Below are 15,997 nucleotides of genomic sequence, written 5' to 3'. Positions count from 1 at the left end.
CATTTATAAAAATAAAGCAATTGGAGATCACTTAACGACGTCTGTGTGTATGCACACGTGTTTTTAAGTGCGACTGTGACAAGCTCCGTGGCTCAACACCTCGTCTTTCACAAAGCAATCTGTCGATTAGCTTAACAAAGAGGTAGGAATTGTAAAACATGTCAAAGTAACTGCCTACTAAGTCTCCTGCCAATTTTCAGTCTAATTAAAAAACACTAATTATAACATGCATTCATCACAAACAGCCACTCAGGTATAACACTGGCTGTCAGGTGTAAACAAGGCTCACAGTTCTACAGAAAGGAAAATCCATCGACATCTGTTAATTTATCTCAGGCAGGAGACCAAATTGAAAAATGGATTGCTTGATGTGCGCTTGGTGGAAATCTGCATTGTGATCAAGGAGCAATACGTCTCAGCACCTGCTTAGTGGACGATAATGGGTATCGCTGCAGCTTGGCCAAGTCCGCAGCCAGTAAGGATCAGATTATGATCCTGGCAAGAGACACGACAAGCAGGTGTGTGAAGAACTTAAGAAGCTGGAGCTGGTTTGATAACGAGCAAAATGAGAATGAATGAAAAGTCTGAAAATTTCTACAATCGTCGATTCATCACAATCAACTTACTACAGTGCTGTTTGATTACATAGGTTCTGACAACGCATACTGTGTTTGCTCCAGAACGATGTGTTCAACACTCACTGTGCTGTTGTGACTGATCTTCCAACCAATCAATGGCCATAAATCATCTAAAACAATCTAACTTACCACAAAAACGACGACGGTGATGAAAATATCTACATAAAATGACAGAACTGACCTGTGGGGGAAAATGTATTTGATTTGTACTTTGAATTTGAGTTTTATTATTTCCTGAGCTATACTGCAACCAGCCACCTGGACTACTGACTTATTGTGGTTTCACCTTTGGGGAGTTGTTAGGCTGTCTATTTTAATATACAGTCTATGACAAACCCAGTTATGATCTTTCACGTTCTTAATGAACACAGTGAATATACTTCCTGTAGACCTGGTTTAAAAGGTGCCCTGCTCTTTCTTTCACCTCAGAACAAGGTGTACAAGGGATTATCTTGTATGTTCAGACTCTTCTGGTCCTTCTGTCTGCATCCAGAGAAATTTAGATGGAATAACCAGCATCTTTCCCTGTCGCAGATGTATGGCATTTGTTCTAGGACAACAAATCCATTTACAAGCCACATTGCAGGTGAAATCTACAGATTAAGGTGGCTTCCTACTGCAGCTGCACATCGGTGGACATCATTGATCTTCTCTCATGTCCTTGTTTCCTGGATCCCAGATTATCTGACAGAAAGGCCACAGTTCATCAGGCTGGGAAAGTGCATCTCTGGTAGAGTTTTGAGCAGCACAGGGAACAGTTTTGGCTCCAGTCCTGTTCACACTGTACAGACTTCACGTACTATCCTGAGTGCTGCCACATTCAGAAGTACTCTGGTGATACTGTGATTGTTACATGTATCAGGAATAGACAGGAAGAGGAGTTTGATAAAATCCTTCACTGACTGGAGTCACAAAAACTGCCTCCTACTGAACACCTCTAAAACCAAGATGGTAGTGGATTCTCAAAGGTCTAGGCCCCCCCCCTTATCCAGTCAACATCTGTGGCGTGGACATTGAAGTGGTCCCAGTCTACAAATATCTGGGTGAACACCTGGACAATAAGTTGGACAGATGTTCTATATAAAAAAGGACAGAGAAGACTTTTCCTCCTGAGGCGACTCCTGAGTGGAAATGTAATCGTCAAGTTACCTTTTTTTGTCAAATACTGTTGGTTTGTCAACAGAATGTAAATTGATCTTCTACTTGGCCACACTACATCCAGAAATATGCACTAAATAAATAAGACATAAAAATAATAATGATACAGGTTTTGTGATCATGATATCCTGTTGATAAAGTACAACACAACATGAAGTATACCACAACAGAAAACCTATCAAACAGCTCTAAATGTGTAAATAACAGGAGAAGTATGTGCAGTCATGAGTCGCCTACTATAAATGCATGCAGGGATTGGAGTCGTCAGGTATTTGGTTGTGGGAGCATGTGTGTGTCTTGTGCAGCCATACAGGGTTCAAAGTGAAAGGCATATTTGCCTGAAGACAAATAGTCTTTTGACCTTTGTATGAACCAGCAGACCCTGGTGGGTGATAATTCATGACCTAGTGGACTGTCAGGGCATCCATCTCTCACCCTGCTAAGGATGGATGTGGTGATGAACGCGCCTGCTTGCTGCTATTTAGATAGCCCTGAAGTCAAAGCTATGACAAACTACCCACACAGAGAGAGCCAGAGCTGAGCCTTGTTTATACCCATTCAGCACCAGGCTAGGACTGTACACACTCTAATTGTGCCACGGGGAACCTGCACGAACCCAGGGTCAACTCAAAAACAGGAATCTGATAACTTTTTTTTACTGCACATACTAATGTATACACTATACAGAAGGCACTCAGTATTCATTCACAGCAAATGTGTGTCCATGCAGGAGTTTAGAAGGAACCTCACAAAACGTCTGCAGCCTGAAACAAACTGATATCTTGACTTCTCTGATCACATGAATCTGATATTACATTCAAAAGAAATCCAAAAAGTCACTGTGTTGTTAAAACTATTATTCACTGTCTCATTGTCAAGTGATCTAGTCTCTATGTAGACTCCTGATCCTGTAGAGTCGCAGAAGCTTATTCCAGCTGACAGTGGGTGAGAAGCAGCGTAAAGCCAGAACGCACGGAGATGTTCACACCCACAGGTAAACAAGTTAGCCTAAACTACATGTCTGACTAACCCTTGGACTGTGGGAGGAACCCAGAGAACATGGAGAAACCCCATGCAGACATAAGGAGAACATGCAAACTCCACACAGAAGGGCCCTGGCTAGTCCAGGTTCAAACACAGAACCTTTATGCTGTGAGGCAACAGTGCTCACCACTGCTCCACCATGCTGCTGCTTCATTACCTCCTCACTGACAGTCTCACAGTGAAAAAGTCTCTAAAGAAGCCAAAGCAATTACCGAACGATAAACTGTTGAATGACAGGTGTCTAGGACTTGAGTAAAGGTAACACAAGATAGATACTTATCAATTATTGATTTAATCTGGTAATTAGTTGATTTGATCAGTTTGTCAGAAAATAGCCAAATGGATAAATGTGTCTTTAAATGGTTGTTTGCTCTAACAAACATTTTCAAACCCAATTATATTCAAACTTTTATCAAATAAAACAATTAAAGAAGAAACACATTCAGGCAAAAATATCAAAACCTCAATAAATCATCACCTAAATACATAATTGACTTTGTTTGACTATATTCTGATATAACAATCTTTTTTTATGAATTTCCTACATTAAGGCACATGTACGATAAGGAAGGTGCTGGAGTTCAGTCCCTTTTTAAGCCACACTTTGAGATCTTAAATCAACACTAACATGGGTTTATATGTGTTTATAAATGAGTATTCACAGCATATACTGTACATGTGCCCACTTTTGTCCAGGCTGCGAATTACAGCGTGCCCCACGGGGGCGATGACGACAAATAACCTCCAGCCGAGATACTGGTGCTGAGGTTGGACAGATTCTGAGTTCTTGGATCAATAAGTCAATAGTGAAATGATGTTAAAACACAAGAAAACGTGGATGCAGATATTTACTTATTTCCTAATAATAATCAATGAAATTACGCCATTACATGTTGGACTGTTTCTGTTCTGTTGTCTGTAAAAAGAATTAATGAAGTCAAGCGAGAATAAAACATAAAAATGTATCCTGGTCCTACTGGTCTGACTGGAGTCGAACTTGAGCTGCTGGTTTGACAGTGTGACGGTTTGTAGCTTCACCATCCCCCCCGACAATCAGCTGTAAATGTCTGTTTCTTAGGATTGACACAGGACTGAGAAAGTAGACCATAAACAGTAAAATAGAGTCTCCCCTCTGTGTGGTCAGCTTTTTTATGTTGTCTCCATGTTTAATAGATTTTGATGAAACCTGCTGTAACAGATTAGAATTCTTTTGTAAACAGTAGCTGTATATTTGCGCATTTACAAACAGACTAAAAGGTTTTGCAACACCTGGTGGCAGAAAGTGACATTGCACATTGATTTTTATTTTTTTTTCAGCCCAGTGCAGCACTAACTCCACTACGTTCCTGGTGCAGGGGCCACTGGCAGGGCACCAGGAACATACTGGGGTAAAAAAGTGAGAGCACAGAAAACCTGCACATTATTCGGTGTGGACGTATTTCCACCAAAGTCTGCAGAGATAAGAGGATGAGCTCTTCTCCCTGTATCCAACTGATGGTCCATCCAAATTAAAATAGACCTTCATCACTCTAATAGAGGGAGCAGAGAACAAAGCACAGGCTCTCTGCAGTCAGCAGGAATAGCAGCAGGATTATCGTCGACTATCGTCGGGGCTATTATCATTAAACCCAGTTGCTGCTCTCCCCTTCATCTTTAAACCAACAGGCCACATTGAGTTTACTCTGCTACAAGTTCAGCTCAGATGTTTTTGTTTTTAATGGCAGAATCCTGGTGTGCAGCGAACACTACAACAGATGATTAGTTTGATTTCAATTATTGTTTCTAGACATTTAGGAAATTATATGTATTTTGGAAAGTACTAACCCTAATTTGAACTTAATGATACGTTTAACTCACTGGTACAGACTTTGCACTGTACTCTACGTAGCAGTAAAAAACAGGAGCCTGTAGTCCTTTTGCCTCAGCTGACTTCATCTACTGATTAGACTTCTCCCGTATATTTCACCATCATCAACATCTGCATCAGTATTTATGGAAAGGTACCAGGGCTGATTTTGACTTTGTAGTCAACTCAAACCTCCAGTGTCTGAAAACTGTTTTTATATAAAACACACAAAGGTCTTCTTCCACATCCCGACAGAAAACAGGGTGCTGAATTACAGAGGCCGGTTTGTCAGGGTGCCCTTAAAATAGTCCGAGCCTGATACTGTGACACTGGACATGGCACTGGTTATGCAGAATTTCAGATCACCTGACACAAAACTCATCTGTTAAATTATTTTATTCTCAGGATATAGTTAAACGCATCTAAAGATTTATTTTTATGGGATGGAGGCAGGTTACAGCAGCTCCTCTCTACATCTTCCAGCAATCCCTGCAATATGGTCTTTTTACAACAATGACAAATGAGGAATTAGTACCAGTAGTTTACTGACTCTTGGTGTGAGAAAGGGAGGACAGATGTGTTAGCATGGATGCCACATTATTTACACACAGAGCAGCTGCTGGCTGTACGCAGCACAGACTGCTACCTGGTAAGAGACCTGAAATCCTCGAGAGCTGAGGAGGAAAATAAGAGAACGCAGAGCGAGAGTCATGGTTAGAAACGGAGACTATAAACTTCGATCATGGGGAAGGTAAGATCTGTCCCCAGTAAAAATCGATGAGCTACAGGTGCTGATGAAGGACCAGAGAGTTTACTGGAGCTCATTCCTGAAGGTCTGGATGGTTTTTAGGGTGGTGTCTGTATCCCTGCTGCCATCAGACCCCACTGCTTCCACTCATTTGTCATTGTTCACCGTTGTGTTCATGTTTGTCTGCAGACCGACCCCACCTGCCACTGACTGACTCATCTTAATATTTACTCTCACATATTTGTACAGGTTTTTGCTGCTGTAATACTTTCCCTGCCAGGGGGTCACCACAGTCTAATCTAATCTATTGCCTATTTGCCCCCAGCTCCACTTCTAGCACAAAAACCCTCTAATGTTTACTAACAAAAAATAGGAATCTATACAGGATTTTTGAGTTTTGACAGCAATAATCTGTGACATCATGGCTTCAGCTTCTGCCCACGGTCCAAACACATGCAGTTGACTGGTGACTCTAAATTGTCGCCACCGTAAATGTGAACGTGAGTGTGTGTCTGTGTGTGTGTCAGCTCTGTAATAGACTGCTGATCTGTCCAGGGTGTACCCCACCTCTCACACAGTGTCAGCTGGGATTGGCTCCAGCACCCTGCGGTTCTCAATGGGACTAGGCAGAATGAATGAATGGATGAATAGATGGATGATACTGGAGATTTTGACTTCAAGATGTCTCCATGCATCACTTACGTTTGTGGACAGGAGGATAAATATTAGTCAAATAATTAAGATGTGGTTTGTATCTGTTCGAATCAGGGATTCTTTAAATGCATAGACGTTCTCTCTATTTGTGCTTTATGCAAAGTGTTCAGAGCCTCGGGTCCTACACATCCTTAACCCTGCAGGCCCAGAGTACCCCTGTAACGTGGTTAGGGAGGTAAAGGAAGGGGCTGGGAATTAAATTCCCCATGATGCCAAAGCCCATCCAAGCAGACCCATGCCAAAGCACCATGTGCGTACAAACAATTCAACTGAATCAGACTCAATATATACTCAGGCGTTATCTGGGTGAAGCCAAATACACTCTGAGCTATCAAAAGCAATGGATGAGTGATTGGAACTCTCAGTTTTTCAGCAAATGCAAACACATCCATTATGCTTCAGCACTTCAAGCTGTACAAATCAAAGTCGGAGGCAGGGAGGAAAAATAAACACCAAGCTACATGACTGTTAAAAAGCAGGACTTTGCATATCACACAGATCGACCAGGGGGTTTTTAAAATCGCCAGCAGATTGCTGTGATACACAAAACATCCAGCAGAGCTAACGCAGGCCAAGAGTTGTTTAAAAAATCATTTAAAGAATTTTAAAGATAACTCTGTTGGTCTTTCCTACAAGGATGATAGAATCAATGGATGAGAGAGGATTTACTAAAAGGCACAAAGGGATAAAAGCTGTTATTTAATGCTCAAATGTGAGCAGAATAATGAGGCAGCCAGGAAGCTCACGTGTGTGTGTGTGTGTGTGTGTGTGTGTTCATCATCAATGCATTAATCTGCCATTAAGCAGTCCCATCAGCCACATGCATCTCATATACGCTGGTTGAAATGTGTAATCAGTTTTTTTAACTATGAATCAACCAGCATTTGATTTATTTACAAACTGGGGAAGAAGAAGAAGATTCTTCTTGACCCCCGTACAGAGTGAGGCTAAAATACCACGGTGCCAAAAAACCTGTTTGCTACACTCGTCCTACAAATAATGTTTTCACCTTTCCCAAAAAACAAAAGTGCCAAAACATTGATTAACAATGCTAATGTGGTGTAATGTAAGCTGCACAGTTTACCATGTTGCAGTGTACCACTGCTAACCTACTGCTGCTTCCCTGACCAGGCGGCACATTAATTAGCTACAATTTGTAAGGAAATAAAGCCCCATCTATGAATCTATGATAGTGCTGCTGTGCCAGAGTTAGCTAGTGTTAGTAGCATTGGTGACTCCTGCACCTGAGGCAAACCAAGAATGTAAGATGAGCTGCCAAACAGAGTCTGGTTTTACGTTTGTTTGCTTTTTATATGTGTCGGAATATGACGACAGTGTCGGCACCACAACAGAAGCACAACGTGGACTTTTTATTTCCCAGGCTTATAGGTTTTTCCTAACCAGCAGCATATTGTTTAGGAGAAAATTAGAAAATACTTTTTTGTTTTTTATAACAAGTGTTTTAACAAGTAACAGCTTTGACTGTGTGTGTGTGTGTGTGTGTGTTTACATATTGTTTGTAACATCAATCATAAAATGACAAACTGAAATATACACCACTAGCTCCCTCTGAAATTAAATTAATTAATTAAATAAGCAAATCCTTAAGATCCTCCGACTGGATAATCACAGGGATTAATGTGTTTCAGATGGTAACAACTGTTTTAACCCTAAACGATGCAGGGACTAGCTTTCTCTCCGTCATGGTTGTGGATAAGGCAAGAAGGGAAGTGCACCCATCAGGCCTAGTATCTACTGTGAAGGACTCTGGAGGCCGTGTTGGTTTAGTGGGTCAGGTCTAGTCTCAGCAAAGATATGGGCCAATACACTGAAGCCAGCTGACTATGTCGATATGTTCCAGGCTCAGACTGTGACAGGATGGAATAACTTTCACACACACGACCTTAACCCTGTTTCAGGTCTTTGGGATGTTTAACTGTGTCATCAGTGCAAATGAATTCAACTCAGGATAAAAATAATGTGACGCTGCATACATTTGTCGAGACGATGCCACTGTGAAGGTGCATGGCATTATAAAAGCCAAAGATCCGCCTCATGACAACAGCGTGAGGTTGAGCTGACGTTACCTGCCGTCAATAATGGCCGACGCATGATTGATAAGGACACGTGTAGGGTGTTTTCTTTATCTTGGCTCAGCGATCGGCTCGTCAGCCTCAGCCTAAGTTGCACGGAGCCACGTTACGGTTAAGACCGGTCTGCAGCTTCCGGCACGTCTCCGCACGCCTGCCTGATGAAATTAAATCGTCTGAGGGTTGTTAAGGTGTAGTATTCTCTCCGACCTACGGAGAGAGCCCTCAGGAGAGGCCCTCTTGTAAAATGCTCCACCTTATTAATGGAAATAAATGCTGTTAGCACCCACACCCCCCCTCTCCCCGTTGTGTCTATTCTTGGCTAAAGTCCCCTTCATTAACGTTATCTCAAATAGGCACCCAGTCTGATGGCGAGAGAAGGGACAACGCACAGTTAAGCTGCTTCATCCAATTTCATTATTCCATATAAGGTGAAGTATATTGCTCTGCCAGCACAGCAGACGGGGTAGCCATGTGGCTGAAGCATGACATCAGTGCAGCGGTTTAAGTCACAGAGAGCCAACCGGTCTGATGCCGTCAAAGGCCATTCATGTGTTTGCGATTTTTAATTTACAACTGCACTCAAATGGCAGCTAAACATATTTCATGGATGACTTGCTGTATTTTGGACCGAGTACGTGAAACAGCCAAAAGCTTTTTTTTTTTTGGTGCACAAATTCTGACACCTTCTTTAGCTATTTTCTGCTTAGGAAATATGTCCCTTTTCACAGTAGTGGCTACCGTGCTGTGAATATACACAAGAAAGCCGGAGGACAACAATAACAAGTGTGTGCGGTGCAGAAATGAAAGACAGGAAAGCAGAGAAAGACTGAAAAAGAAAGAGAAGACATGAAAGAGAGGAAGAGAGAAGGAGAGGGATAAGGAAAGTGTGAAACCACAGACCGTCAAATGATCTGGCCTCTCTCCAGGCATGATGACTCAGGGATGATGGCACAGTTAGAGCTAATTAGGATCATAAACCGGAGAAATGTTTTGCCACCATGATGTGTGGGGCACTTACTTGATATTGGCAGGACTTCACATTAGATGTAAGCCTTTGTACTTGACAGCATACACACACACACACACACACACACACACACACACATATATATATATATATATAAATATACTGGAGATAAAGTCAATCTATTGGCTTTATCTACTAGATGATGAGCTGTGGTTGGCTCTCATGAAGATTAGACTGTTTGTTATTGGTTAATACTGATTATGCTTTTTAATTGGTTTATTCCTAATTAAATATTCATAGTAATTAATTTCAGTGTTATAAAGTTTTGGGAAAAAAACAAACAAAAAAAAAAAAACATCCCTCTTTCCTCACACCAAAACCAATTTCTGCTTTATTGTCTGACCACCAGACAGTTCAGAAAAACAACATGTCAATAAATTGAAATCTTCTGCTCATTTTAATTCTGTCAGATAACTGATTAATCAGCTGCTTCTTTCTGCTCTAAAACGCCTCAGACTAGACTGAGACACCAACATGGAGTCAACAAACACAAAGTACTGACAGCACTGACAAGTTCGTCGTAGCGTAAGTGAAAAAATGAACAAGATGAATAGTAAATCAGCGGTCGAGGACCTGGGGGTCTGGAACATGAAACGACATAAACATAAATTAGTCTGTATTTACTTTTACTGGCATTAAAAATAATTGAAAACACAGCAACAGTCTCAGAAGAGAAAATGACTTTTCAGATAGATTAAACTGCCACCAGCAAACAAACAAAACAAAACTAAACTAAACAAAAAGAGGACAAAGCAAATCCACCTACACAAAGATATGACATTAAAGTCAAACTCACTTTATCATGTTAAAAGTGTTGAGATGAATTTACAAATCCTGATGCTTCAGACAAAGTCGATTATTTTTTTAAAGCTATTATCCAAACACGACTTTGTTTCTTGTGTCCGACAGCAACTCCGCTCTCTTTTCCATCATTTACTCTCTCATGTTGTGTGGCCTGCTGGACTGCAGACACACTGACAGGAAGTGATAATGCTGCCGAGTTGCTGCGCTACACATCTCTGTTTATGAGGAGTGACAGCTCGCTGCGAACGGCAGTGCGCACACACACACACACACACACACACACACACACACGTATGACAGCGCATTAACACGCAAAGGCGTCATCTGACACACTCCGCTGCAGCAACGTGTACATTAGAGCTGCTGAGCTATATTGCAGTGTAGCAGTCGAGTCGTCGTTGTTTTGAAAGCTGTTGCGGACAGATTGATGGAACATACTGTAATACATGACTGACTCAATTAAACCTCCGAGTTTCCGTCGTCATGGCAACAAGTACAACAAGTTATTTCTGATGTGAGTAATACTCTTATCTCTCCAACAGTGGGAGTCATCAAACAACAGACTAATTAACTTAAGTGTCACCTTCTGAATTTGTTAAATCTGGATCTGTGCTTTTGATGCGTCTCCACACAACCTGACTGAGGCAGCTCCCAGCAGCTTATGTGTGTGTGTTGTTGTTGTTGTCGTTGAGACACGTCTGCATTAAATTTGTTTTCTGTGCCTGAACTTTAAGTAGAATTTCTCACTGCCAAGCTCCAAAAAGCCAAGAGGGACTATTATGAGATAATTACTAATTATGCTAATGTGCTAAAGTTGTGCTATTCCTTTTCTTTGGTCATTTTATCAGCTGTCCTCAAGAGACTACAGTTATAGTAATAACCTTTTTCCCTCAGCTAAATGTTCAGTCAGTTAGAGGACTCTGTGTCCTAAACTGCCAATTCCTCCGCCGCTGCACTTATTCAGGAAGTGCCTGTAAATTTACAAAGCCATGCATAGAGCAAAGCTGCACTGTTGCCATCGGCAGTGACCTTCATTAACCTCATAAATGCCAGCAGTGTTTCTGTCGCAGCTCTTAATGCGGTTATCAGCACAAACACAAACAAATGTGACAGAAGTGTTTCGGGGCTAAAACTAGAGCTCTACATCTGTAAAATACATCTCTTCTTCTTCTCTCTAATAACACACTGGCTGTTTGACATTGGGCTGTCCCAACATGGAAACCAGCACCAGCAACTCGCTGTTTTCCACAGCCAGAAACGCTCCCTCTCCCCTGCTGTGAAGGAACCTACATTAGGAAACCGGTGGCACGAACAATTTGCAAGACCTAGCAAGACGCGTTCATTTCTGTTGCCTGCCTGTCTGTGTCTGGCTGCGAGTGGGGTTTTATTTATGAATGGGTTTTGAATGTAAATGTAGGCCATTGCAGAGAACACCCTGCGTAATTACAATGCATATGCAAAACGACAGTGACCTTAGATAAAAGATATCTTCAGAGTGAATGAAGTAACAGACAGAACTGTTGACATCACCTTAACTTATTTTTTGAAGAGGCTATTATCTGGAATGGATCAGCATTAAGACCTGTTTTCTGAATTAGCATTTTTTTTTTTTTTTACAGTCGCTTACTAAAGGAAAAACGCATCCCCTTAAGATTTAAGGTGTTAAGATCTCTGCCTTTATTGAACAAATGGTGGTCAAAGGCAAAAACGAACCTAAGGGCCACGACACGCGGAGCAGGGGACACTGCACAGAGCTGCAATTTTACTTTAAGTCAAGTTTCAACCTCTCGACAAAAGATATGAATGCTGCAGGAAAAGAGACTGGACCAAACTAATCACAGTTACAAACACAGCTACGGAGATGTGTCTTATAAAACTGGAAGCCAGTTAGCACTTTGCTAATGCTGTGTTCACCCAGATTACTATTTAAAAGAGACAATTACCGGTAAAATTTAATAATCTGGTGTTTGTGCGTGCACCAACATACCTGGATCATAAAATCCTATGGAGCCTGTGTGTTCCCCAGCCTCTGCTCTCTATTTGATACAGTCTGGACCAGTACTAAAAGGGAAGCAGATGATTTTTGCACAGGGGTCTCTCCTCTGCTCAGCTGCATGTCAGATAGTCAGAGCAGTCCTTGGAAAGCATCAGGGGCCTGGTGCTAATTAACGTGTCCGCCCCACTAATTCTCCTCCAGTGCCCTTTGGCTTTCTAAACTGGAGCGCTGGATGCAAGAAAGCAATGACCCCCATCGGTTCCCCACCTCCACACCCCCCACATCACACAGTAGCCCACACTTGCCCCTTTACTTGACCTCGCTAGAAATGACAGCGTAAACAATAATCGGTACATAAAGTACGTTACATACATTTCCCCCTTAGTGCTTTTCATGATACGCAGATATACTATATATTGTACACAGTGATAAGTGCAGGCTGTAAAACATAACATCGGTCTTTAAATCTATGCTGTGCTTATCTTTGAATAAAACCACTCTGGATGAGATAAATGAGTTGGACATATGCCACAGGGAAGACAAATACAAAGGTCATGTCATACGGTGGATTGACACGTATCATTTCACAGACGGTAAAAAATGACATATGCTGTATTCACGCAGGTATTTCTGAGAATGACTTTTCTCTGACATATTTCTTTTGTTGCACCAACAGCACTTTAATGACATTAAATCACAAACAAATAGAGGTACATAGGGAGGTGCACGTCGGTACAGCACCAGGCTGTCAGCAGCATTGTAACCTGAACAATATGGGGAGGAAGCGGTTGGTGAACTGCAGCTGAAGAATAGCAAAGAGAAGTAAAAACACGATGGACTGGATGGATGGCTTCAATGAAGTACATGGTTTCTAAGGAGGTCTGTGTAGAAAAGGGTCTGGGAATCCAGGTGCAAAACAAATCTGATCTGTAAGGTCCATTTTGTGTTTGTTTTATACTCATCTAAAAAAATGAACAATTGCAAAGCAGAGTTTGGTAGAAAAAAAAAAAAGTGTTAGGAGGAATCTGCCTACAACCTTTTGAATACACACACAAGAGTGTGTTTAGTGAGTCCGTCTGCAAATAATCTGCAGCCTTTCCCAGGGATTGAGCCCCAGATGTAATACAATAATCCCTCTGTGACTTTTTTTGCCTTCAGGTCTTTAAAAATAATTGTGTACAATCTCTAGATGATGAAGGTTGATAATCATAAAAAAAAATGGTCAGAACAGCTTTGCTACTATCCTTCAATCATAAAGTGTACTCTTGTTTCAAAGACTTAAAAATGTACAAATTCTATATCCCTGGATCTTTTCATGAAAAGAAGAGAGAGACGTGACAAATAAAGAAACAGAAGAACAAATCAGACAGATCTGACTGTATGTTCCAGCTGCTGGGGCACAATGAGTCCACCTCCTGCAGCTTTGGAGGAGTCAGCGGCCATCAGCACTTCCCAAAGACACAGTTCATTTACAGCTGGTCCCATGAACTGGCCCCTAATGTCCCGTGTTATCAGAATGAATCAGCAGTGCTGATAAATTAGCCGTTTGGAAACATGCTGCGAAGGCCTGTCAGCTAATGTGCGCAAGTTTGCACGATACTCATATGCAATGCTTAATGTTGTGGAACCAATTCTGTCGTTTCCATTATGTAAATACATTTGCCTCAGCACTATATTTTATGTATTGTCTCCCTTGTCTCAATTACTTGGGCTATTAAAAATCAAGAGGTTATGGAAATGAGGTGCAGTTGTCTGTTTGTAGTTTGATGACAAGTGCAAAGTGTTTATGAAAGCTCGTTATGCATTCAATTGCAGTCGAATATGTCAACACGCTGCGAGCGTTCATCCATATTCCACAATGCAGTGGGGTGGCACGTCAGTATCTTCAAGCACAAACAACACAAACAGTTGTGTTATCATTTGTTATACATATAAATTAAAAAATGAATTTGTATTTTGCTATTTTATTTAGATCATTTGTTCCTCATGAAGATACCAAAAAAAAAAAAAAAAAAATCTGAAAGTGAAAAAGAAAAAGAAAATGAAAGTGCATTTTTCCAGAGCAAATAATTGTTTTGATGCTTCAGTTTGGGGAAACTTACTGTTAATTAGCAAAAACTACCTCAGGAAATAATCAAGGAAACTAAAACAGGAAGAATCTCCCAGTTAGGCTTTAAAGCTTTTCACTCCATATACACTTTTTTTTTTTTTTAACTGTGTCATGCAATAAAAAATAAATTGTGTAAAATTAGTTAGTAGCTGTATATTGACTCCAACAGTGAACGACACTGTAAACTGTGACCATTTTAAAACAGAGAACACACTAAATCTCAAAATGAGAGGTGGTGAGATGGGAATGTGTGAGCAAAGTCCTCTTCTGCTGATTTTGGTTTGTTTCGAGTGTGTGTGTGTGTGTGTGTGTGTGTGTGTGTGTGTGTGTGTGTGTGTGTGTGTTTGCATCCTTCCTAAAATGCATGGTATAAATGGCATAAATACATAAATGCCATTCCATACTGCAGGGCATAAAACTACACAGGGGATTTGTTTGCTGTGTTTCTGGTTATGGTGTGTCTAGTGCTGGGGAAAAATGTCACCAGTGTAATGTGATATTAACTGAAAAACAGCATGCTTTCCCATTGTAAACACAAATGTAATTGAGTGTTTTTAAACTATGTCTCACTGTGTGAACACACTGGCTTCGTCCACACCTTTTCATTAGGAACACTTCTGCTCTTTAAGGCTGAGATTATATTTGAAGCTACTCAGAAAATAAAACCTGTGCTATGTCATTAGTATTTTTCTAGGGTGTCATAGAAATAATCCCATATGCTCCTTGTTTCTCTGGCTGTTTGAGGCCCTGAACTGGTCCTGAAACTTCATGTGGTTTGAGTTAAATCCAAGGACCTGGAGTCCAAACCCCCTGATGAGGGAAAATATTTAATCTACGACATGAAGAAAAGAAAGAAGCTGAGGGGAAATGTAAATAGTACATTTCTGGATGCTGGTTCCTCAACAGTGACGTGACGTTTAAATAGATGTGATGTCTTTAGTTTTATTATAGTAAATGTTGTATTTGGCTAATTAAAGTATAAGTTTAATACACCAGAGGTGGATTAAATTCAGATTTAGACATGACTGTGGAAGAAAACTGTCTCTTTTTAATGGGGAACTTAAACCGGATTCTGTGACCCCCGTCGCATCCTTTTCCTTAGCATCAAAAATCAAACATTAAATTGTGAAACATGCCGCTGTTTTCATGAAGCCAACTTTTTGATCAAAGCGACTCTCCAGTTTAATTCCGTCATTATTCTCGTTAGTTTGTTGTGGGGATTTTTTTTATTTGAGACAATAAAACGCAGCGTCAACTTTATCTCGACCATGGACAGACAACGTGCCCGGTACCGTCGGGTTTACTGCCGCTTATTCCCACAGCAGATGTGTTTGGTGTCTCCAGTATTTCAGTGTGAACGAGCTAAAGCCGCCGCGGATCTTAGCAGACAATGGCTGAAACAGCGCAGGGTCGACCGGGCTGCGTGCGCTCCGATGCCCCTCCAAGGTGCGCACGACCTCTGCTCATGCTGGAGAGAAAAGATAAGTGTCGTAAAGTTTTACCTTTTCTCTTCGATCGCCTTCTCCTCCTCCTCTTCAGCTTGCATCTGACCTGACCGTTCTGAGCTCCGGACGCTCGGCTGTTGTTTCCAAGTACGGATGCCATCAGCGCAGCCTTTGGAGCGAAGCGCAGGGACAACTTCGACTCGTCGGTGCGACTCTCCTTTGTACTTGTCTCGCTTCAACCTCCACCGCTTTCTGATAACGCAGGATCCTCGGGTTTGACGTAGACTCGGACTATATTTTTGACTCTCCCCCCGTTTTTTTTATCCCTTCAAACCAGAGGGGAGCGCGTCTTGCTGTTCCTATATCACCTCTGA

General features: G+C 41.4%; 1 protein-coding gene across 1 annotated transcript in view; it reads right to left on the bottom strand.

Moving 5' to 3' along the window:
- adarb2 (adenosine deaminase RNA specific B2 (inactive)) overlaps positions 1-15,783 on the bottom strand; it is a 174,258-nt gene extending 158,475 nt beyond the window's left edge. The window contains exon 1 of the mRNA XM_026292335.1: positions 15,681-15,783. Coding sequence (XP_026148120.1) covers positions 15,681-15,783 — 103 coding nt within the window. The remainder of the gene's footprint in view (positions 1-15,680) is intronic.
- Positions 15,784-15,997: the final 214 nt, after the last annotated feature.

Source organism: Mastacembelus armatus, chromosome 20 (assembly GCF_900324485.2).
Source record: "Mastacembelus armatus chromosome 20, fMasArm1.2, whole genome shotgun sequence".
Classification (NCBI taxonomy): Eukaryota; Metazoa; Chordata; class Actinopteri; order Synbranchiformes; family Mastacembelidae; genus Mastacembelus; species Mastacembelus armatus.
The sequence above is the reverse complement of the archived record's forward strand: the minus strand, read 5'-3'. Positions and strand labels throughout refer to the sequence as shown.